At 46.5% G+C, this 24,827-nt stretch overlaps 1 protein-coding gene across 1 annotated transcript in view; it reads right to left on the reverse strand.

Annotated features, from left to right (window-relative positions):
• The window catches only part of ADAMTS3 (ADAM metallopeptidase with thrombospondin type 1 motif 3), a 55,785-nt gene extending 34,237 nt beyond the window's left edge, over positions 1 to 21,548 (reverse strand). The window contains exons 1-4 of the mRNA XM_054283777.1: positions 21,480 to 21,548; positions 20,687 to 20,714; positions 15,153 to 15,544; positions 1,896 to 2,052 (exon numbers count right to left, since the gene is read on the reverse strand). Coding sequence (XP_054139752.1) covers positions 1,896 to 2,052; positions 15,153 to 15,544; positions 20,687 to 20,714; positions 21,480 to 21,548 — 646 coding nt within the window. The remainder of the gene's footprint in view (positions 1 to 1,895; positions 2,053 to 15,152; positions 15,545 to 20,686; positions 20,715 to 21,479) is intronic.
• Between the last annotated feature and the right edge of the window lie 3,279 nt (positions 21,549 to 24,827).

Consider the following 24,827-nt stretch of genomic DNA (forward strand, 5'->3'; position numbering starts at 1 on the left):
CTTCTAAACAAATCAGTCTCCACGCAAAGCAAATTATGAAAACAATCCATGCAAATTGCCACTGTCATTCCCTCAAGAGGCTGTCCAGAGCCATGGATACCATCAACAGAAATCAGCACAGGGTGCTGCTCCAGGGTGGGAAGGCTGAACCCACACTATCCAGCAGCTTGAGGCATCCCAACATCTTCCCCAGAACGCCCCACATTTCTGGTTCCCACTTAAGACAGCTCAGGGGAGCTTCATCAAAGGGACAGCCCTAAAAGAAAGAGGGAAAGAGAAGTGGGTAGGTGTGCTGACTTCCATGAGAGCACCAGGTAGGAACCCATCCATGCTCCTCAGCCCTGTGATCACTGCTCAAGCCTTGCCCGCAGGATGGCAGCTTTTTGACTTCCAACTCCTACACTCATTCTATCCAACTGTTTGAGCAATGTCCAACCAACCCCCAAATGCTGTAAATCCTGCAGGAATGCCAGATGGCCTGTCAGACTGCAGGCTCCTTCCACATAGCTAGAGCTGGAAGCTTCCCTCCCAGAAAAGTGACTTGTAGGGAAAACATGATACAGCATGTCCCATGTCACTGCTGTGAGAAAGGCTGTCACATTTCTTCCAGTTCTGTGATGACTTCATTGATAGCAACAATTTTTAGTACTTTTGTATTTTAATGGCTGTTTTGTTGAGTCATGTGTCATGTGTCACTGAAAATGTGGCCTCCTGTGTGTGCTGGCTGAGCTCCCAAAGCGTGAGCAGGGCGTACTCTGCATGGCTGCCTCCAGCCCAAGCACAGTGGTGGAGGAGTGAGGACAGAGAAGAAAGAGGAACATTTTCATGTGCAGCTCATACCAACCAGACAACTCAAGCACTGCAAACATTTCCTCAGGTTCCACAGGCTTGGGCATCTTGCTTTAACCTTCAGGAATCTTCAGGTTGGAAAAGCCCTCCAAGACCGAGTTCAGCTGTTCCCCTAGCACTGCCAAGGCTACTACTAACCCATGTCCCCAAGTGCCACATCTACGTGACTTTTCAATCCTTCCAGGGATGGTGACTCCTCCACAGCCCTCAGCAGCCTGTGTCAAGGCTTGACAAGCCTTTCTATGAAGAAATATTTCCTAATATCCAATCTAAACCTGCCCTGGTGCAATGTGTGGCCACATCCTCTTGACCTGCCACTTTTTACCTGGGAGAAGAGATTGAGTCCCACCTGGCTACAACCTCCATTTAGAGAGTTTTGACCTCCTTTCTGAGAAGGTCTCCCTGAACCTCCTCTTCTCCAGGCTAAACCTCCCCACAGATTAATGAGCTAAACTGGAATGGCCTTGCTGGGGTACCGAAAGCCAAGCACCTCTAGTTCTGTGCATTGTAAATACTTCTTTTATTTCCCAAACCCTTTGCAGTTTCAACAACATGTGAACACAACATAAACACAGTGAGAATGTGAGAAGCTGAATGATACTCAAATAAAGCCAGAGCACTGATGGGTGCAGAGCTGGTCTTTCACCCTGAGCCCAGAGCCTCAAAACCCTCAACCTTCAATATGCAATGCCTTGGCTTATGAGGATTTGTGTAACATTAAAAAGACACACAAGCAAATGGATTAAACTACACAATGACAATTATTCTCAGACACAGTAACTATTCTCAGATGGACCAACCACATCATCTTCAAGGCAGAGGGGAATTCTTGGATGTGACAAAATATATCCGATCAACACAACTGCCTTCAGAGCACTTTCACAGCAACCAGCAGGAGGAAAACAATACAATTGGCACAATTTTGTATTACTCAGAAAGAAACAGGACTCAAACTTTAAACAGGAGTTGTACAGCCTCCTCCAAAAGCTTCCATAGGCTGGAGTCACCTGGAATAGCCCTTCAAGCAGCCCCATGGGGTACTGTACCTCCTGTGTGCACATCGGGGAGCGCGTCGGGAGGATGCTGCGCTACCGCCGAGCGCCTGTACACCATGTGGATTCTTCCCTTCTCCTCCTCCATCTGCTTTCCTCTCTCCAAAGGCTCAATGAAGTACTCATCCTCATCAGTTCTGATCATTCCAGCCTGGTAAGGAAGAGAGAAAACATGTCTATATGCCATTTCAGAGCCTGAAGACCCAGGCTCCAAAAAACAAGCACCAAGAGGTAAAAAGCATAAAATGCTTGCAATACCACTGTAACCCATACACTTCTTTCCCTTCCAAAAAAAAAATTATTCACCAACAAAAAGAACTTGAAGTTATCCAAATGAATGGAGACGAAGGGGCAGAAGCAGGCTGTGCATTTCCAAGTGAATCATCCCTGTAAACTGCAGTGCCAGCCCAGTGCTTCCTTCCCCCCAGCCAGAGAGATGGCCAGGGAGGTGCTCAGAGCACGTATTTTTCAAGGCTCCCTTGGAGAAAAGGCTGTGGTGGATTTTCAAGAAAAAAGTATGTAGTGGAAATTTTTTTTTTTTCCCACAAAAGCACATTGATGGAGCAATCCAGGAAAGCAGTCTCCAATCTTGGAATGCTATTAATTTTACTACTTTTTTCTTCCAAATTAATGACATTCAAAATTTCCATCCACTGAAGGAGGCAGGTTGGAATCTGCGCTACTGCGGAGCTCTCCAGAGCTGTCTTCAAGATCCTGTGAAAGAGGGAAGACAACAAGACCACCAAAATCCAAAAGCAACCTTTGGGGCATAGTGGCTGGAATAAACCTGTCTGTTCCCAGCATCACCTCAGCCCTGAGGCTCAGGGAATTAGATTGACCCCTTGGCTTTCCTACAAACTCGCTTCTCCCAGGGGAGAATCAAGAAGAAACCTGCCCTAGGTCCCATCTGCACCCCATCTGCATCTACTTGGCTCCCCAGTAGTTGCAGCTGTCTAAATGACTTCTGAGCATTAATTCCTTTCATCCCTGCAGTTCTTCCTATCTCCCTCAATCCAGAACAAATGGTGCAGAGTGAACAGAGGGAATTCTGTGGAGTGAGAGAGATGCAAGAGCAAGTGCTGCTGGAGTTCATAATAAAAGGTACATGGGAGCAAGGTACAAACCCAGTCTGGCCCAGGCAGCCCACCTAGGCCTAGGAGGGCTTCCCAGAGACACCAAACCTTCTATCCTTTACTGGACAGTCCATGGAAGAAGCAAAATCTGGAAAAGGCTTTTTTTTTTTTCCTTCCAAAATGTAAAAGATGCAGACAAGCATAAGGGAATAAGAAACAATATAAAGCCTTGAGAAAATAACCTACAAGGGCAGGTTAAACTAAGGAATCACTTCCTGAGCCAAAATCAACAGTATTTAAGGGGGAACATGATTCCCTATAAATATGCATGGGGTGTTTGTGGGGAAAGAGGAAAGAGCCCTTCATTCAGAGAGCACAACGGGGAGCTGTGAAGTGTCCATTAATGGCCACATTTACCTTCAGTATTAAACATTATGGGTGGGATTTCCAAAAGTATTTTAGGAAGTCAAATGCCCCCTTTCCTAGCGGTTTGCAGTGTGGGTGAGGCAGTGAATTGCCAGGCGAGCTTTGGAAAGGCCACCCTCAAAATGTCAGGAAGTTTCCTCAGCAGTCACACTGATCCATTATCAAGGGCTTCTAAAACTGATCACCAGAGAGCAGGAAAGGCTTTGGGTTGATAAACCCATCCTGCCATCCCATGGCCAACACCACGATGGATGCTCTCACCTTCTGCTCCCAGTCTCCATGCCAAACTCTGCCGGTATCTGCATTGGGAACACTTTGTAAAACACAAAATCTCTCAGAAAGAAGAAAATGTTATAAATTATGTTTTAAAACTGTCCTTAATGCCTTTGTACAGCAAAGAAAGAGTTTTTCAAACACTGATGTGACACCCTGGGGAACTGAGGCGTTAATTAGCAGCTATTTCTCCTAAACCAGCTCTGATCAGTGGGAGAACAGATCTGTAAAGCTGCTTTAACCAAACCAGCAACACAATACAGGAATTCAAGATGCACAGAGCTTCCCTGCATCTCTCCACATGAGAACCTTCATTTGTATTACAGACATTCTCTCCCTGTCCCAGGATCTGCACATCCCTCTGTCATACACAGCAATCTGAAAACACCATGTGCTGGGTCCTCACTGGGAAGAGCTGAAATGAAACTTAATGTCATGTTAAGTTTCAATTTTTTAGGCTTATATCTCCAAGGGGAGATATAAGCTTAAAAAAACTGAAACTTAACATTATGTTCAAAGCTCTACATTCATCTCCAAACACAGCAGGCTGTCAATAAGTGGAAGAAGATTAATAAGCAGGTTGGAGCATGCTCAGCAGCAGGAGGCTACATGAAATGGTCATCCTTAGTAAGAAACAAGCAAGAAAAATATCAGGAATGAACACAGGGATCTAAAGATGCCAAAATCCCCTTCCCCTCCAGAAGGTGGTTCCAACTTTGACCCCCTCAGTCACGCACAGGTGCAAATATGGACTGTGCTGTTGGACTCTGCCTCAAAGGGAAGCATGAGAAGATCACAGCTCTCAGCAGAGTGAAGCAGGCTTGTGTCAAAGAGCCAGGCAGTTACTGTCCAATCCAAGGACACTAAAAAATTCAGTGGGAAAAGGGAGAACTACCTGTGTCCTGTTTTATAGGAGAGACTGTGCCCATGAGGATGAACCTGCTTGCTTCAAAGAACAAGATCAAGTCCAACACCTGCACCAACCCAGGGAAACAGACAGGATCTGTACATCAAGAATTTCAAAGCCTTGAGATTTCTCCAAATGTTTTATCTTCCCCCTTCCATTCTTCAAAACAAGGGCAGCAGAAGCCTTTATTTGTCCAAGAGAGGCTGAGTATCCTTCACTCTCATGAGGATCAACAGAGGTTTGGTCTATCCAATAAAGAGGGAGTCTGTCATGGTCTGGTTTCAGCTTCCACCTTCATATCCTCCAAGCATCCAAAATGGACTCCTCTTCTTTCCCACACAGAATCATGGAATTATGGACTGGTTTGGGTTAGCAGGGACCTTAAAGACCAACTTGTTCTACCCCCTGCCATGGGCAGGGACACTTTCCACTAGACTGAGTGGCTCCAAGCCCCGTCCAACCTGACCTCAAACACTTCCAGGGATCAAGGGGCAGCCACAGCTTCTGTGGGCAGCCTGTGCCGGGGCCTCACACCCTCACAGGGAAAATTTTCTTCCTAATACCCAATCCAAACCTTTCATTCTTCAGCTTAAGGCCACTGAAATTCAATTTCCATTCTATGGAAACTAAATGAATCAATCACTCTATATACCTTAAAAATTAAGTGCAGAAATACGTATCTGGAATATATATGGAAAGTGAGAACTATCCCAAGTATCAGAATCAGGATACCTGGATAAATTCTCACTTTGGGCCACACATGAATCAATCAGCTTCCAGTAAAATCTCTTACAAGGCTCTCCACCTGTGGGAAGTTCAGTTCAGGAGGTTCCTTGTGCCATCCCACACTGTTTCAGCCAGTATCATCCTTGATTTCTCCATCCACCAATGCTTGGACTGCAGCAAAGGACTCAGCAGTCAAACCAACCCAGAAAACACTTTCTTCTCACCATTCTATTGATGGAACTGGAAAACATTGCCAGGGTTCTCCCCCCACTCCTCATCCCTCCTTTTTTTCCTGCTGGACAATCACAGGTGCTCGACAGCTCTATCCTGCCCCTACCTGAATAGAAGCCCTATTGAAAGGCACCAAGAGCTCTGTGTTCCCGCAGTTTAATATCCCAGCCCCGGCCCAGCAGACACTGCCTCCTGCCAAGACAAACACCTGGGACCTGCAAGGGGAGGGGGCAGCTTCTGGAGACAGCCCTCCAGTCTCAACTTCTTCAGGAGTGGATAGAGACATGCTTTTATAAAAGAGGTGCTGCCTGGTCTGAAAACAGCGATTCAGCCCCAAAACACTGCTACCTTTCACCTCTCTGTTGGCTTAAGGTGGGTTCAGTTGGGTGACTGTGCAAAACCTGCGTCACACCTACCTGCTGCTCCACTTTCCACCCAAAGGCAAAAAGCTTTTGGAGTTGAACCCAACACTGCTTGATTTATTGGAAGAAAAATAAAAGCAAAGAAGTATGCTTTGCCTGCAGCACATTTCCCCCCGCCAGCCTCCCCCAGAACTGAGCCACAGTGGGTGGACACTGATTCTAAGTTTTTGTAGCTCCAGGGTTACCCCTTCAGTTCCTTGGGTGGATATTATTTCCCATGCTGCACACGTTCCACATTTTGGCAAGAATCAACTGATTCTCTAGGTTTCTTTCCAAAAATCCTCTAGAAATTTCTCAACTTGTTGAGTTTGCCCATGATGCCACTCTTCAGTTTATGCCAGCGCTTCACCATCCTCACAGGAAGGATTCCTTCCCAATACCCCATCCAACCCGGCCTCTGTCAGCGGAAGGACATCCCCTGTGTCCTGTCACTCCAGGCCCTTGTCCCAAGTCCCACCGTGCTCACCCAGTCCAGCAGGTCCGTGTGGCAGGGAAGGAAAAAAACATGCAAATGGACATAACTTCCCTCCTTCCACATCTTCTGCATGCTAAAGTATTCATGGTCTCGACATACTCGGCATATGAAAAAACACCACACATTGGAGGAATGCTGGAAAAAAATAATATTGCAGCACTGTGCACATCTTGGAGAAACAAATGTTGCTGATCCAGCTGCTGGATGCCTACAGAGGAGGTTTGCAGATGGAATTCCTCTTCCTCCTCCTCCATGGATGGGCCTCCAGTCTCCATGGAGGTGTCTGGCTTTGGGAAAACACCATGGTTTTGGGGTAAACCATCCCTTTTTACTAACCCTCCAGCTCCAGTACCCTTGGAGTGCTTCCCAGAGGAGCAAGCAGAAATTCCACAGCCCACTTTCTATCTCTGGAAGATCGGTGTGATGTAAAATCCATGTTCTAGACCATATTTCATCCTGGCCATGCATCTCAGAATTAAAGCAAGAGCTCCTGTATCATTTTAGGCTCCATCCTTGAAGAGTGTTGAATACAGGCAGCACAGGGACTTGACAACTAAATTATTAACCCAGCACCAGTTGGGTGACCAATCATTAATACCAGATTTTTAAATTAAAAAAAAAATCTTTTGCCAAGAGAAGTCTTATTTGTTCAGAGGATTCAGAAACAGATGAAAGGGTAGGAATGTTTAATATCCTCTTCCAGACCATGGGCAATACTAAGAAGGCTCTTAGACAAGCTCCTACTAAAATACTGGAAATCATCTGCCCACAGGAATTGAAGTCTCTCAACATACTAATTGATACCACTTTAAGGAGCAAAAGGCATGTGGAAGAGCCATCAAATTAACCAAATTCCTGTTGAATTTACACAGAAGAAAAGAAAATGTCAGCATTTACTGGGTCACTGCACTGGACTGGAATTCAGTTTTTTAGTCTCCTCTATAAACATCCATAAGAAAATTCCTTTATGCAGAAATTTCTCATGCTTGGTTTTGATCCAAATTCTGGGTTTTCTTTTTCCCCCTTTCAGAAAATCGAAGAAAACTCAATGGAAACCCTTAGGAGTTATACGAAAGCACAGAGCAAAAAACAAACTTTGATTTTACGTGGAAAAATATGCCTCTCCTTTTTCTTCTTGGAAAACCTACTGGGATTCATTTTAACAGCAAACTGCCGCATAGAGCTGGCAGGCCAAAGGCTTTGTCCTTAAAGAGGGAACTGTGGGTTTAAAATATCAGCTATTCAAGAGGGAAAAGTATGCATGGAACATGCTCAGAGCAGTCAGGTACATCCCCGGTCTCAGCAAATCTCTGTAGAAATATTTACCGAGCACAAGTTTTGTCTTTGTGTCAGCTACAGCAGATCTTTGCTGGGAGCTATTTCATGGAGAAATGGTACAGGAGACAGCAGACGTTGCCAGTTCTGCAGTAAACCTGGTGTTTTCCCAAATCCAGAAGTCATGGGATGCCACCAGTCATAGATTCCTCTAAAATGTGGAAAGGAAAACAAAAAGTGAGGACATCGTCTTCAGAGAAGGGGAAATGAGAGCTTCAAGTGCTGAATACTCCAAAAGTATAAAGCAAATAAATAATGCCAAAATGTGAAGATCCCATGATGTGGATGTCAGCAACACCATTTCTACTGTGGCACACAAAATAAATACTGATTTATCTGCTGCCTGTACACAACAGTCAAGAGTGATGCTGCAGCATCACCACCCTTCCAAGGCAACAGAAAACTCAGCCCAAACTATGCAGGAGAGGAATCATCTCCTCAGAGAGAAGTCAGAGGAGCACAGAAAACTGATGCAGCTTCCTCTGAACAGAAATACTCTGGGGATCAAAAGCTAGGAAGCACCAAAGCTAGGAATACTCCCATCAAACTAGCTTTAGATTGGTTCTACATCCTTGCACAAAGGAAAAAAAACCTAAACTATGGTAAAATCTCTCAAAGGAAAAGGAGAAGTAGTTTTACACCTTTGGTTATGCAAAAACCAAGAAAGTCAATGACAAAGGGATTTTTATGAGGTAGGGAAGTTGATTTAGTGTTGCGTGGTTGTAATTTACTGACGTTCTCAGCCAAGCAGCAGAAGCACTCAATGAAAACTAAGTATCTATTAAAATAGAAGTGAAAGCAAAGATTGGTTTAAAGGGAACAATAGTGCTGCACTTTATCCATCATTTCAAGAAGCTCCTGCTGAAACACAGGGGCCAGAGATGGAACCAAGTGACTTTTCTTTCCATGACTCTTTCAAAGCTTGGATGGGAGCAAAATGTTCAGAGTTTCAGCATGACTCTGAGAGAAAACTAAGAACAGGAAAGAGCAGAGCAACTCTTTTTCCTCAATGACCTGGCACAGTATTTTCTCTCCAGTCCTGCCTACTGCCCCTTTGCAAACATCAGACCATGTGCCCTGCAGGTTAAATTGAAGATCCAAGTACATCCAACACTGGATAAACATGGACCACCAAAAAGCCATTGCTGAAAATGGCTCCTGTACCTCCACCCTACCAAATGCAGTCACAAATTCAGCACCACCATCACCAGATTCACTCCACCATCAGTGAGAACTTGGAGAGAGGCTACAAGGATTGAATGCTGATAACTCTGGCTATTTCAGTATCTGTTTACTTTCTTTTCCTGGGACACACACTTTGCCACAGGTGACATGTGGAGGCAGGACATGAGGAATGAGAGCCCAATTCATGCACTGTGGGTGTGTTATTGAGGGTCCACACAGGTTATACAATCTGGGATTTGTTACTGAAACCATGAAAAAGGGCTGTACTTAGTCATTTTAATAAGCTTCTGCTATTTTATATACTGTCAGCTGTGAGCCTCCAGGAATGAAAACATTTAAGAAGAGTCTGCTGTTTTGGAATCAAAGAGGGAAAAATCCAGAAAGGCAATTGTTTGCCCAAGTGCCCTAAAAGCAGTGTTTTGTGAACATGCATCACCAGGACTACAAGGTGTGATTAAATAACAGCTACAAAAGACATATCCAGAGCAGTACCCAACCACCAGCCCTTTGTTCCAGACCATTTTTAACCACACTGATCCGTAACAGCAGTTTCAGCCCCTAAATATATTGCTTAAAAGGAGGGATTACATGTAAACCTGTGCTTTGCTGTACAGAACGATTTTTCAACATCAGAAATAAACTATAAATAAAAGTCTGAAGTTGGAGCAACCAAAGTAGAGATTTTTATGGAAAGTCTCCAGGCAGACTCTCTCCAGCTGCCTGTTCCTAAACCCCTTCCTAGAGGACGCTCTCCTCACCTGGCCTCACCCACACTAGACTGTCAAGTTTCTCAATTTACCTTCAAATATTGTCTCCAATCTAAAGACGGGAAAAAAGAGACTAATAACAACCCAAGTCTCCTGAGCACCATATTTTCTACTCATGGCTATGTGCCACATGCACATTTTGCCCAGCCTGGGGTGGTTGTTAAATTCACAGTTCAGGTGTTCTGGGCTATTCCTGCTGGTTGTTCCAGAGGCCCCACAGGGAGGTCCTTGTTTTCTAGAAGGCACTTTAGGTGACATCACAGGTCACTCAGATGCCAGCCTGGACTCACTGCATCTCTCCTCAGCTTGGAGGGTGAGGAATTCTGCAGAATGGTCAGAACACATGGATTGATTTCCCTTTCATCTTTACTTTCAATTATCTGATAACCCACTGTCACCTGCTCCCCAACAGAGGATAGAGACAAACAGCACAAGTTTAATTTGTTACCACAAAGGGCCTACAAACACTTCCTATGAGCCAAAAAGAGCTAAACTACGTCCACCTTTTTGGACACATATAGCTCAAAGTTGCATTTATAATGCCCAAAGCCTCATTTCCCATGTCCAGAGCTCCATTTCTATCATCCAATCAATCCTCAGGGTCCAAGACACATTTTGAGTGTCTAATCCCTCATACATAGGGTCTAAATCACACTTAGACCTAAGAAACTCATTTTTGGGTCATGAACCTCATTTCTGGAGTTCAAAACCTTGTCTCTAGGATTAAAAACATCATTTTTGGGGTACAAACCCTCACAAGTTCCAAACATCCCTTCTGAGGTATAAAGGCTCATCTTAAGGGGCCAAAGCATAATATTTAAGCCACAAAGTCTGTCTTGGAAGGTAAGCAGGAGCGAGAGGAGGAGACACAAGGGCTTGGAAATGAGGCAAAGCTGTCATTAGACCAGATCTGGCTGTGTTAGAAAAATTAATAAAAACAAACAAGAACATGGAGCTGAACAAGAACAAACAAATAAATGGAGCTGGAGCAACCGTCTGCGTAAACTTTGACTATGAAGTAAGGGCGAAGTACTCATTTGCTTTGAGTGATAAATTTCAGGGAGAAGAAAACCAGACCTATGAAAGATTTTCTAGTTTAACATCTTGCACTATACTGACACACTTCCATGCCCATCGCCTCCCTTCTCAATCAATGCTCCTCCCCTCTGGGTTTTACTCCAGCAGCCCCCACTCCCAAGTGAGGGAATGCATTTTCCCAAGTTTCTGGAGTCCCTGAGCTTTGAGAAATCCTCTTTCCTATGGATTCCTAGGGCTGTGGGAAGTGCTGCATGGCAGAGAGGTGACAGGGATGGAGTCCAGCTGCAGCCCATCAGGCCCAGTTTATCATGCAGCCAAGCACAGTGAGCACCAGTGCTGAGAGCAGGCACAGCAGGTCACAGGAGTTCATGGCAGGAGGGAATTACTGTGGGAAGAGCACAGTAGGGCAGGGGAGCAGGAATATGGGAGTGTTAAATCAGCCTAAGGCCCCACTGCCATCTGCCAGAGCGGCACGCGGCCAGAGCAGCTTCATCTCCAGGGTCTGTCCTGCCTTCCTTCTCCTTGGGGTCTGTCCTGCCCTCGTTCTCCAGGGTCTGTTCTGCCTTCCTTCTCCAGGGTCTGTCCTGCCTTCCCTCTCCTTGGGGTCTGTCCTGCCTTCCTTCTCCTTAGGGTCTGTCCTGCCTTCCTTCTCCTTGGGGTTTGTTTTGCTGTCCTTGTGCTTTGCCCTCCCACAAAGTCCTCGATGACCAGATGTCCCCTTGAGCACAGCTCTCAGCCTGGACTGGCAGAAACCTCCAGGCCTGAGGGGACAGTCTCAGTTCCAGTCCCAATCCCAAACTCAGCAGGAGTTTCTGATGTTTCTGAGTTTCCACAACCAGATGCTCTGCAGCAATTCAAGTGTTTGTCTCCCAAATGCTATTCCAAAACACTGGGCTCAAACACCATCGGCTCCTAGAAAGATGTTTCCCCATTTAGGAGCTCTGTCTTTCCAGCTTGGGGGAAGTCACGCTGAAATAGTACCTTAGAACCAACACAAGAACAAGAAATAAGTCTTAATAGCTCAGTCCTGATGAAGCAATGGTAATAAAAAAGGATTTGAAACAAATCAAAATGTCCTGAAACTCCTTGGATCCCATAAGCCCCAACTCCTACAGATTTTTAAATCTTTTCCTGAACCAAGTTTAGAGCCTGTGCAATTATCTCCAGTCTGAGATACTCCAGCCTGTATTTCCAAAAGTTTTGCCAAAGGAAAGTAGCTGTGAACATGCACAGACGTGTTTCTTCACGTCTCCATATCCTTGGAAAAAGGCATGGCAATAAGCAAGTGAGGAATAATCTGTCACAAATGACAGATCTAAGCACGTTTGGGTATTTTTTTTAATTCTTAATGGTTGGTCTGTCTTCCAGGATTTCCCTGCTTTGGCAGCTGAACACTACAAGGCAGGCAGATTCCTGAGCATCTTCCACTTGCAAACAGCTGTGCTTCCAACAACCACATGCTGCCCTGGGCTTGAAGGCCATGGAATTTCAACAAACCAAAATATTCCAAATCACTTCCAACAAACAAAAAAGAAGTCCCATTTTACTTGGAATCTGAAGTCAAAGATTAAAGGCTTATTGTCCTGGGCCTGGCCCTTTCCTTTGAAACAAGCAAGGTTTCTGGGAGAAACAGAAAACCAGCCCTGCCCCTTGGGATGGCACGGATGTGAGCACAAACCAGATCCCAGCTCCAACACAGAGACACACATCTACAGGAACACAGTCCAGACTGGAAGTACAAGCTAAAAGCATCACACACCAATACCTGCTCAGAGTTTGTCACAAAGACAGGAAGCTAACTGAGAAACTGAGGTGATTTTCTATACATTAACAGGTAGAAAGTGTTTTAAGACACTCTTTCGAAATGTTAGGCTTGCTGCCTTCTCTCTGTTTACAACCTAAACCATTTGTAGTGTTTTCTTGAGGCTGGCACCTTGCACCCCTGAAGGACTCTGACAATAAATACTGCTTGTTTGACCAAACAACAGTAGAAATACGCACCAGCATTCTGACACAGCGAAGGAGACAAGAGGCATCTCCTCTGTGACTAATGAAGGGTTCTTCTGCCATGACAAGTGCAGGCACATGCACGTGGGATTTTTAAATAAACAGGGTCATTTCCAAGGGAGATTAAGCAGATGTGAAAATAGGAATTTGCAGAACTGATGGCAGACAGACAACTTCCATTGCAAAAGCAGATATGCAAACTATTTCAAAACAAAAGCATTCAAGTATTTGGGGGTTTAAATGTAAGTTTAGATTCAGGAAGAGACTGCTGACAAAATCTCACTTTGTTAGTGCAAATGCTGATTATTCCACATATTTACTATCAAACAATCAAAATTTAGCACCAAATGCTCTTTTTCTCTTACGATATCCAACTTCTTCTACAAGTTATACACTGTGCAAACTGCTACCCTGGTGCTTCCCTCCACTTTCTCTCCACAACTTCAGAACCTAGCTGGCTGCTCTGGAGAGTGTCTAAATTCCTTTGAAGTCAAAAACAAATCCCTCCAGCACACACATGCCCCTAGAATTTCTCACTCTTGTTCCAGTTTCTGTTAAGCCATATTATCTCACCCCTCACATCTTTAGGATACACTGAGGATTCTGGCTGGGTTGAGAGACATAGTACAGCAACAGAGAAACCAGAGACAGTAATTGCAAGTTCCTTTTGCTACCCTGGGAGATGCTGGGAGGAAAAAAGGATAAAATAACTCATCAGGATTATTTATTTCTTTCACACTCACATGATTAGAGTTCCAAGAGATGTTAAAACAGTGAAGGTCGGAATAAACAGCGAGATAAGAGTGACCCAGGAGCATTTACCCACACTCATCAAAGTAAAAGGCCATGCTCTCCTGCTCCAGTCACCAAAACCATGGGAAGCAGATGGGATGTTATGGGAAAAGAGGGACACATTCCAGTAGATCAGGTTGCTCCAGGCCCCATCTAACCTGGCCTTGAACATTTCCAGGGATGGGGCAACCACAGCTTCTCCAGGCAACCTGTGCCAGCACCTCACCAACTTCAGCAAAGAATTTCATCCCAATATGCCATCCAGCCCTGTCCTCTGTCCCTGTGAAGCCACTCCCCCTCCAGGAGTCCCCCTCTGGCTTCCATTACCTGAAAACACACCACAAGCAGCTTGCCAGCCCCACGGCAATCTGTGCCAGAGCTACACTCCCTAATCTCATTCCATTTAATCCAATTGCTTGTCTTCACAACACAACAGCTTCACTCAGGCTTACTGCCAACACCCAGCTGCCAGGGGCTCATCCATCAGAGCCACTCCACTGGAAGCTCCATCTAGCCAGCCAGGGGTCTGCTTGGCCTTTGTAAACACTGCCAACAGATCCTCCTCAAAACTCCCCAAAAAACCCCCAAAACACACCAAACTAACATTGGTTATCACCTCTGATGCAAACACTACCAGTATTTCCTTTCCTTAAGCAAGGGAATTCAAAGAGTTTTGGTCTGAATGGGGGTTCTGAGCCACCTCTGCAGTTACTCCTCAGCGACTGCTGCCACTGCTGAGGTGGGAGCTTTCCTAGCCAGGACTTATCTCCAAATGGAATCAAATCATGACCACGTGGCAGCTATAGAAAGTGGGAAAGACACTTCCAAGAAAGGATGCTTGTTGCAGACTTCTTCACATGGTTTCTGTCCCAAACAGCAGGAGGGTAACCACAACATCCATCTCCCTGGATGTGGCAGGCATGTTCCACCAGTGACAGAGCACAAGGTCGGTATTGTTGGCCTTCATTGCTGCCTGAGCAAACCAAGGAATGCTGTGGGGGCTCCAAACATGCCCAGCCTTTCATTCTGGGATTTGGGCATCTGCTCAGCCACAGGGAAACCTGCATGTTCACTGACAGATCGAAAACAAACCTATGACCCCTTGCTCAACTCTCATATGACACCTGATGAAACAAAACTGCAGCTAAGAGAACAAAAAGCATGCTCACTTTATAAAGGAACCCTTTAAAACTTAATGCTGCTATTCTTGGAGAACAGGGCAGCCCATCATTTCTGTACCTGAGAAGCAAAGAGGGATGATTTGGACATCAAATTCTAAACTCAGTTAAAAAAAGGTCACCTTTTAAGTCTGAAAATGTATTCATTATTCATTTTCCTGTTTGTAACACCTCATGCAAATAAAAAAAGGAAACCAAACAACATGTAGGTTTGAGTTCCCTCTCACATACCTGAGACGTTAAGAACTTTGCTTATCAACCTCAGAGAAATTATCCCAAAGCAAAGCAATAGGGCATTAATATTTTCTAAGAAATAAAGTTCCGTAAATGACGTCATCAGGAACGTGTGGTTACAAGCAACAAAAGCTGTGCCCAGAGTGTGACAGGAGACACAAATGCCAAGAAACCAGCCTTACCAGCCCATCACAGTTGCTGATGGCCACGGCAGCTCCGGGGATGTCCGTGATGTCCCCCACGTAGGCGCAGTCGGTCCACAGGGGCTCTCTCTTCCACAAGCGCTCCGCAGCGCTCCCGGTGCGAGTGGCGTTGCCAGCATCGCTCCCAGAGTCCTGGTACCACTCCACCACGGCCTGGGGAGCCAGCAGGCGGCTGTTGGGCCTCAGGCGGAGGTGGAAGTCCCTGCCGAAGGCGCTGATGTTGAAGTAGAGCTGGCGGGGGCCGTGCGGTGCCTCGCGCGCCCAGCGCCGCTGGCGGCCGGCCGACAGCACGTTGGACACGTAGCTGCCATCGGCCGCCGTGCTGATGGGAACCACCAAGCCGTAGGGACTGCCCCTGCTCCAACGCAGCTCTGCCAAGAAACACACCAGACACCACAGCAAAGTAAGGTCAGGGGCCTGGAATGAGCCCAAAGACTGAAGGACCCCCCTGCCTCACACCTCCCCTTCCAAAAATCCCATTTTAGGATTCCTGTTTCAGCTACGCACGTGTCACTGCTCCTCTTTTATCATGGAATCCCAAAATGGTCTAGGTTGGAAGGGACCTTCCAGAGCATCCAGTTCCAAACCCCCTGCCAGGGGGAGCGACATCACCCTCCACTATCCCAGGTTGCTCCAGGCCCCGTTCAACCTGGCCTTGGACACTTCCAGGGATGGGGCAGCTGCAGCTTCTCTGGACAATCTATGCCAGGACCTCACCACCATCACAGGGAAGAATTTCTTCCTATCAATTGCTATTATAAAACTGATTTTCCTAAAAAATAAAGAGAAAAGCCTGAAATATTCACTGACATTTATCAGGGGAGTTTCCTGTTTCAGGCTTGCCCAACAGGAAAGGCAAGCCCCAGGAGAGGCACAGACCCTTCTGAATTCTCCTGTAAGGAATGCCACATAGCTCTGTTGTACACCTGACACAGAACTTGCTTCTGTGTCACGACTTCCATCAAGCTTTTGAAAATGAAGAGCCAAGCTTGGTTATAAGCACAATTTGCATATCCATTTCTCAGGAAATAGAAACAGGGAAAAAATCCAGCAGATCACATGCTGCTGATAAATTAATCCATGTCAGCACTGGTAAAGGCAGTAACTTTTCCTTCTACAAATCCCCCTACCTAGCAACTTGCTGCTGCCTTTCCTCTGAGCAACAGAGATCAAAAACAATGAGAGAATCTAACTATTAAAAAACCTGACACAGATCTGCACAATTTTGAGCCTAAATCTTGCACTTTAGTGCAGCTGAGAGAAGCCCTAAACCCAGCAAAGCCACATTGTTTGTAATCCTGCAGAAGCTCAATGGCACAACCCTCAGCTAAGGCAACAAGTCTTCAAGTAATTTCACACCACTGGAAAACAAATCCATTCAAATGAGTTATCTTTTCAGTGAGACTTCTGTAATCTGGCAGCAATCAGGATATTCAGTGTCTGGTTTTCAGCCTGTAAGGGAAGAGCCAGGTCAAGCTGTGAGCCACACTTCTGCTCTGAATGGGTCAAAGTCTAAGCCTCTCTATTTGACCAGGTGAGAGTTAAAAAGACATCTTCCACAACAATAGTTATTCCCTACTCCCTTCTTCCTGGGAGAGCTGGTGAAAGCAGTAGCAGATTTATATTACTGACAATTTCATTTGAAAAGCTTCAAGATCTAAAAGCTCTGATATCAGTGCCCAAGCGCCACTGAGAATTCCTCAAATAAATATACTTAATTAAGTGAGTTAAATTTCACCTGCTCCCAGTGTGCATCACACTTGATATGAGAACCAAATAGAGGAAAAGCTCAGCAGCCAGTTCCTCTCTCCTGGTAGCAAGGGCTGCGGGTTTTAAGAGACTCACACATTCAACAAGTACCTTCAGTAAGAAAATGTTCCTAATGGCTTCAGGGAACTGTTTTTAATATTCTTCCAGCCAGTTACTGAGGAATCTGACAGAAACACAATCTATGGTACTAGTAGGATGCACACATGTAAATTCTCGCACTATAAATATCTTACTATACAAATTCTGTATCCTAGGAATGTGAAAAGTCATTTCCAAGCCCGTTGGTACCCCACATCCTACAGTCAGCAGCCACAGGGTGAGTTTCAGCAGCAGCAAACTCCACCTATTTTGCCATACACCCACAAGACCAGGTTCTAAAACTGGCATCCTAATTGGGTCATTATCCTTAGGATAATTCCCATTTTAAACACTGGGAATTCTGCGCAGGATTGTTAATCTGTCTCCTTAGAGAAGGGACCAAATTAAAACTCTAAAGTCATTTTTATTAATTAGACACCAGGCCATGCCCAGGAGACAGAGCTGCTGGGTTGTACATCCTAACTGGATAAAAGTAAAAACACAGATCCTCACATTCCTGGTGCTTCAACACCGGGATTTCATTCCCAGGCTGACATTCCATCTTCTACCTCGCTGAGATTCCTCGTGGCTTGTTTTCCTTTTTCTTTAAGCAGGACTTTCAGTGCCAGAGACCACAGTCTGGTGATGGAGTTCTGAGCTCACCGCACGGCTGAGAAACTGCTCCGCACATCTTGCAGCAGAATTCCCACATTTCCACAGGCTGGGGGGAAAAACCTGGCTATTTGGCTAATAAGAGCAGCCAGCTAGCCCCAAGAAGGCAAGAACAAAGGGTAGAAAATAACAACTGTCAAGGTTTTGAGTCAGCGAAAGCCTTTTCCAGAGTCTGTAAATGCTGAGCTAGAAGAGGAAATGCCTTTTGTTCAAAGGCAATTAAAATTAAATGGGACAAGACTGAATCCCAGCGACATCTGAACTCCTCTGCTGACTTACATTACCCTTTTTCCACAAACTGCATGCTCTGAGGAAATGCTACCCCAGCTGTAGGTGTTCCCTTTCCTAAGCTAAAATTTCAGGGCCGATCTGCTCTGCTAATTCAAAGCTGACAGTGCTGATCAGAGCAAGAGGAAAAGCACTTAACTGTAAATTTTCTTCATCCTTTTTCTAATCTGGCCTTAAAATGCCGCTCCAGTTGCACAATGTTTAGGTTGAAAGGAAGCACTTAAGAAGGAAGAACGCATTCTTTCATTTTGTGCCAAAACATAATTAGCTAGAGAATGCCTCTGAAGAGAGCTATCCCGGCTTTCCTTCCCCTCAAAACCTGGTAAAACTGCAGAATTAACACCATTGCCTCACAAGAGCTGTCCATGCACTGTACAACAGCTGTGCTCAACAGAGGCTTGAAAATCGTAGACTTTTTACCACAGCTGTTCTAGTCACTCAGCAAGGTGATGCTCTTTATTAAAAAGAGAGGATGCTGTGGAGACAACTGGAACAAGCCCAGCAGGGGTTTTGTCATGACCCTTTTCTGCTTCATTGTTGGGTGGTGGCTTCCAGAAACAAAAGAGCAGTTTTGGTCCATCTCAGCAACCTGGGTCACTCCAGAACTACCCTTTGCTCTCTGTTTGACTGCCTTCAGGTGGCAGGAATGCCCAAAAAGAAAGAGAAGATAAGAAAGGGGGACAGATTCCTTGAGAATTTCCACTCAGCTCTGTACCTGGAAAGGGATGAAGCTGTGTGGGATCTGGAGATGGTAAGCTGGATGAATGACAGCAAGCAGAGAGGCTGATGTGGGACACCTCTGTGGTGTCCTCATTCCTCTACTTCACTGTCACCTGTCCCAGGGATGCAGACAGCTCAAGAGATGGTTGGTGTGGTGTTTTTTGCAGCCTCTGCACAGCTCCAGGTGTTTTGCAGGTGCTTCCTGCAGGCGGTGGGGCCCAGCACAGTTGTGCCACAGGTGTCTCTCAGAAATGGCACTGAGCAGGGACAGAGCTCTGCTGTGTGGGAGGCCAAGGTGCAGCACAGCATCAGCACCTTCAGGCTGAGTGACACACAAGGACTCCCTCCTGACAGCTCCCAGGCACTGCAGCACTCTGTGCATCAATGCAGGCAATTAAGTGTGCTAACTTGCTATCCCTGTGATGATGTCTAACAAAAATAAACCTCTAGGCACCTTAATTTCCCTAGGTGACTTTTCAGGCTACAAGAAAAGATCAGCTGCTGTCAGGAGCTAGCCCTGGGCCAACTCAAAATACACACCACCAATGCAAAGCAATACTTCGTGGGACTCAGAAGTAGGACAGTGCATTTGCAGGTTTTACCTCCAAGTCATTACAGCTCTCAGCTGAGTAAGCCATGGTTTGAAGTTGTGGCTGCCACATCCCTGGAATGGGGCTGGGTTGGAGGGGGCTTGGAGTGACCTGGGATAGTGAAAGGTGTCATTGCCCATGGCCAGGGGTTTGGAATGAGATGATTATACAAGTCCCTTCCAACCCAAATCATTTTGGGATTCTATGGTTCTGTACTTTTTGAATCAGAATCTACAGGATCAAATTCAGCCCCAAATATTCCTGACTACAGCAGTGCCAGGGCCGTGGAAGAAAGGAAGACGTTAAAGGACAAAAAGTTATTTTCCAGATTCAGGAATTTTGCCTGATGTACTGTGTAATTTAAAAGACACATTCCTATATAGCTTATGGTTTCTGAAATTCAAATACAATCCATTTCTCATGGAAAGGACTCAAAATAAAAGACAGGATCAGCATACCACTGGAAAAACTGTCTGTTTGCCAGGTAGCTTTAAATGTACCTCACTGTCTCTGTTCCCATTATTCACTGATCACGGCAGAAACCAACCCAAGCCCAGAAGCTCACAGTGCCAGAACTGAAGTTGAGACAAGACCTCCAAAATTCACAGAAATGCCTGAAATTCTCTTCTGAACAAAAGCTGCACCAAAACCTCAGGGCTAGAAGTCCAACAACAGCTGGAGCAGAACTGCCTGGGGTCCATTCCCACTGCAGAAGAGCTCCAGAGAGCACTCGTGTGCAGGGACACACACTCAGTACTGGGATGGTCAAAGACTCATTTCACACTGGCTAAGGGAAGGAGTACATAGAATGGCATTCCCTGCCACTAATGCCCTGGGAATGCCAGCTTCCACATCCTTCCAGTACCTCTTCCATCCTGTGGAGCACCCAACTGCCAGTTACTCTAAATGAAACACAGATCTCCTGAAATTTACACTGTGGGTGCATCCTCCCAATTAAAGGAAGCTTCCTCTCTTTGGGAAGAGTCCTAGAGGCTGAAGTCTCAATAAGAAGCATGCCATGGGCACACAGAGGCACATTTCCCTTCAGCTCCCTCATGTGCCACTGACCCTGAACTCGCTGCACAGCACCTTCTTACCCAGGTCTATCAGTTTACAAGGCAACAGTGAGCAGCCACAGATTTTATAACTTTGACTGGTTCGTATTTCAGAAAGGAAGCACAGACACATAAAGATGCAAAACCACAGCATGAGAGGGCATGCAAATTCAAGCCGTGCCACGTCACTACAACTACAAACCCTTCTGGGTGGCAGTGCTGGGGGGTGCACATGGAATGCTTGCCTGCATACAGATCACTTCTCCAGAAATAACTACCCTTTGAGCTAACTTCTTTTATTTCTGTCTTGATAGCAGGAATAATAGCTAAAAAGTCTTACCTCTTTGGATCTGCTGTTCTTTACCAGCCTGCAGAAGAGAGAAGAAACACATGCACAAAGTTGTTAGTGTAATTACTGTGCAATGGGGAATGGCAGAAGGCTGAAAAATCACTTGGTCTGTTCTGCACTATTTTGTACGTTTCTTCATTTGGTTTCCAGGGATGGCAGTTCTTCCTTAACTGAATAAACAGCTGTTCTCCCAATACACTAACAGAGACCACAGCAAGTTTAACAGAAATAGAGCTGCTAAGCAATCTTGATTCTGAATGACCCGTTCTATACATTGTGACACTGTGCCAAAAAGTAAGTTTGGTGGCCAAAGAGGGGATTTAACAGCAGGAAAGCGATGAGCTCCAAGAAGCACGGGTGCTCGGGCAGAGAGGAAGCAGTGAGATGACAGCTCTTTGTATCTAGGCTAGAGAATAGGAAAGCCAACTGGACCACAGAGACCGCAGGGACGGTGGCAGTTATCCGAGTACGGTCAGCTCACTGCCGGCTTGGTACTTGCTCTTTCAGGCATAGGGGACCTAGGGGCAGAGGATCCAGAAGGAAGGGACCCAGAGGCCGCCGCTGCGGGATCCAGCCCGGGCCGGGGATGCCGTGTCCGGTTCCAGGCTGCTTGGATGCAGCGGTCGGCAGCACGGCAGAGAGAGGAGAGCCGCCCGTCCATCCCAGCCTCTCCTCGCCCCGGGCCGGTACCGCCCGCGGACCCCGGGGCAGGGGGGACGAAGGAGGACCCCGTGGGACAGCGCGGAGGGCAGGGGTCCCCCCGCTCCCCCTCTCCCTCACTCACCTGCCGGCCGGGCGCAGCGCGGGCCCCCAGGAGCGCGGCTGCCACAAGCCACAGGGGCAGGAGCACCATCCCGAGGCGGCCGCCCGCGCCCCGGCCCCGGCCGCGCTCCGCCCGCTCCCTCCTCCTGCCGCTGCCTTCCCTGCCTCCGGCGGCGGCTCCCGGGGCCGGGGCCGGCTGGGCGGGCGGAGAGGCGGCGGGTCCCCCGCGCCGCCTGTTGCTGTGCGCCCGCCGCGACCCGCGGCGCTGATAAACCCGCGGCGGCTCCGCCTCCGGCCGAGCGGCGCTCGACGTCAGGCACGGCCCGGCCCGCCGGGGAACCCGCCCGGCTCCGCGCACCGACACACCGCGGCACGGATCCTATCGCTGTGCTCCCGCTGCGTCCTCGGCGCTCCCCGCCCTTGCTCCATGCGCCTGAAATCCACCGAGAAACAACTTTCCTGTCCGTCCGTCCATCCATTCATCCATCCATCCGTCCGTCCGTCCGTCCATCACGGCCTGCATCACACCCTAGCAGGGACTCCCAGAACATCTCCCCAGCCCGGGACCACATCCTCAAGTTCCCATACTAACCCAAGGCAGACTGCAACAGTTACAGTCTTTAAATCCCAGAATGGTTTAGGTTGGAAAAGACCTCAAAGCTCATCTCATTCCAACCCCCTGCCATGGGGGCCATTGAAATGGGCTGCTTCAAGTACCCTCCAACCTGGCCTTGAGCACTTCCAGGGATGGGGCAGACACAGCTTCCCTGGGCAGCCTGTGCCAGGGCCCCAGCATTCTCATGGTAAAAAGCTTCTTCCCTATATTTAACCTAAACTGACACTCATTCAGTTTAAAACCATCACCCCATGTCCCGTCCCAACAGTTCCCAAGGGTCCCACTAGACTGGAGTCTGACCACAAAGCCATTTCTCTCCCCACCAGCTGGGAACTCAGCACACAGCACAAAAGGAAATGGCGCCTGGCCTGGGCAGAACCCAAAATCCACTTGCACAGCACCTTCCACAGACAGAAATCTGCACTAGCACACTCTGTACACCTTCACTTCCCCAGAAGATGCCACGCAGTTGAAGCTGCGCATAACCAGTTGGTAACAGACGCCAAGGGGGAAGAAACTTTCCAGGAGGCAGAGATCAACCACTCCAATATCCTTGAACACCAGCAGTGTTCAACTGAGCCTGAATTTTTTCAGGGTCAAAATTAGCCAGCATTACAAACATCTGCATCCTAAAATCCAATTAAAACCCATTGTATTGTACCTTGTGCATTACCAATCCTGTGAAACAACACAACCCACCACAATCAGTTTCTACTGGCCCCACATAGCACAAACACATGATCTGCTGCTGCTAAATGTTCTCAGAATACATGTGACAGCTTCACTAGAATTTTTGAGTTGACCTCCCTGCCAGAAATCATCTTATCAACATGAAAAAGAAAATACTGGTCCTACTAAATCAAATTGCGTCACAGCGACACAATTAAAGAAGAGAAGAGCTTCGGCCTTGATTTTCAGGAGATACCTTGAATATTCCAATCACAGCAGCCCTGTTGTTTCAGAGGACACAGGTCTTGAACTGCATGATTTTCCCTCACAAAGCAAAAAAATAAAAGGAATTTTCCTGAGAGAGTGGGAATGCATCTGTTATTACAAGTGTACAGTGATTTCTGCACCTAAAACATGAAGCAGCCTGTCACATTCAGGACCAGCAGCTGCACAGAGCCATTTCTGGTTCTGGGAAAGCCCAGGATTGGAAAGGCTCAGGAATGGTAAAGTGCCAGCTCCATAATTCTAAATAAAAGAGTATTTCACTTACCATGCAGCTATTCTCCATTTTAGTTCCCTCGTGGATGTTCACCAGGCTATGTCCAACCTAACTGCACATGGTTCAGACACTGAACACAGGCTACTTGTCTGTAATGTGACACACCTGTGTGCTGCAAACCACCTGTTTGCTGTGGGGTGAACGATGAACGTGCACAGTCCCTGTGTTTGTTCAGGGTAATTCCAGGGGCACTTCAGGGAATCACAGAATCAGACTGGTTTGGGTTGGAGCAGACCTTAAACCTCTTCTACTTCCAACCCCCTGTCATGGGCATGGACACCTTCCACAGGCACAGGGATACAAAGTCCTGGCCTCTAGTAAAGCTGTTTCTATGCTCTTAAAAACATTATTGCAAGTGTTAAGTCTGTGACCTCCTAAATTATTAAACTGTGCCAAACTGGCTTAAAAAGTTCCTAAATGTCAGAGAAACCAGGATACACAACAGACAGAGTTGGGGGCCAGGGCAGATACTCTGTTTTGTCATCTACCAAAGGCTTGACAGAATTGTAAGAAAGCAGAAATAAAGTGTTAAAATTAGATGCCCCATTATTTCCAATAAGAAACCACAGCAAGTGCCACTCCTGTAACACACGTAAATCAAGGCAGGATTTGAGAGTTCAATTTAAGACATTTCTCATCTCCAGCAGCCCAGTTTGGCACACTATTACCAGAGAAATCATAGATTTCTTGTGTGTATTTCTAGTCTGTTACACATACATATGCATATATGTATTTACATATGTGTATACATATATAGAGCTGTTAAAAATCTGTCAGGCATTTGCAATTCTAAAATCCCTCAGACGGGCTTTCTGCATCTGTGCAACCTTGGCTGATGCACGAGACTGACAGCCACAAATATTTCATGAACCCAGACTGGGGCCTGAAGCAAAGAGGCACTGAGCTCTGTCTGGGAGGCTTTGCACAGGGCCAGGGGGAGGATTTGGCAGGGAAGATACTCAGGGGAGTAAACATGGCAGTACCTGATCTGGAACATAGTTTCTGTGAGGTCCCACATCCTCTCACAGCAGAGGTGTCTGCAACAAAACAATTTCACAGTCAAGCTTAATTGGAGCAAGAATTCAAAGGATTTGAATTTAAAGGATATTGCTTCTGTGGAACCATGGGAAGTTACTGATCAGGAGTTCTTGCAATGCTATTTAATCCAAGCTTCAAATATTCATTTTTTGGGACAAGCCCCTTGTAAACTCAACTATAACATCTAGCAGGAATATTTATGGTTTAACTGAACTACAACACCTAGGAATAATAGCTATCATCCATACAAATCCCAGTCTTCACTGGTCCTGTCCACACACATGTTTTAATGCCCAGTTTTGCAGTGACATTTCCTGATACTTAGGAATCGTTACACTTTATTTTCTGAGTTTCTGATCTACATATGCATTTGATGACCTTTCTTAATCAGAGCCAATTTGGAAAGCATCAGTTCTGTTCTTTCTGCTGAAATATGGCTTTGGTGTCAAAACCTGACTCCTTTGAATGACTGAGATCTCGTGTCTCAG

Source organism: Melozone crissalis, unplaced genomic scaffold, assembly GCF_028551555.1.
Source record: "Melozone crissalis strain CALT ecotype California unplaced genomic scaffold, PUWL_Pcris_2 ptg000039l_1, whole genome shotgun sequence".
In the NCBI taxonomy this organism is placed as follows: Eukaryota; Metazoa; Chordata; class Aves; order Passeriformes; family Passerellidae; genus Melozone; species Melozone crissalis.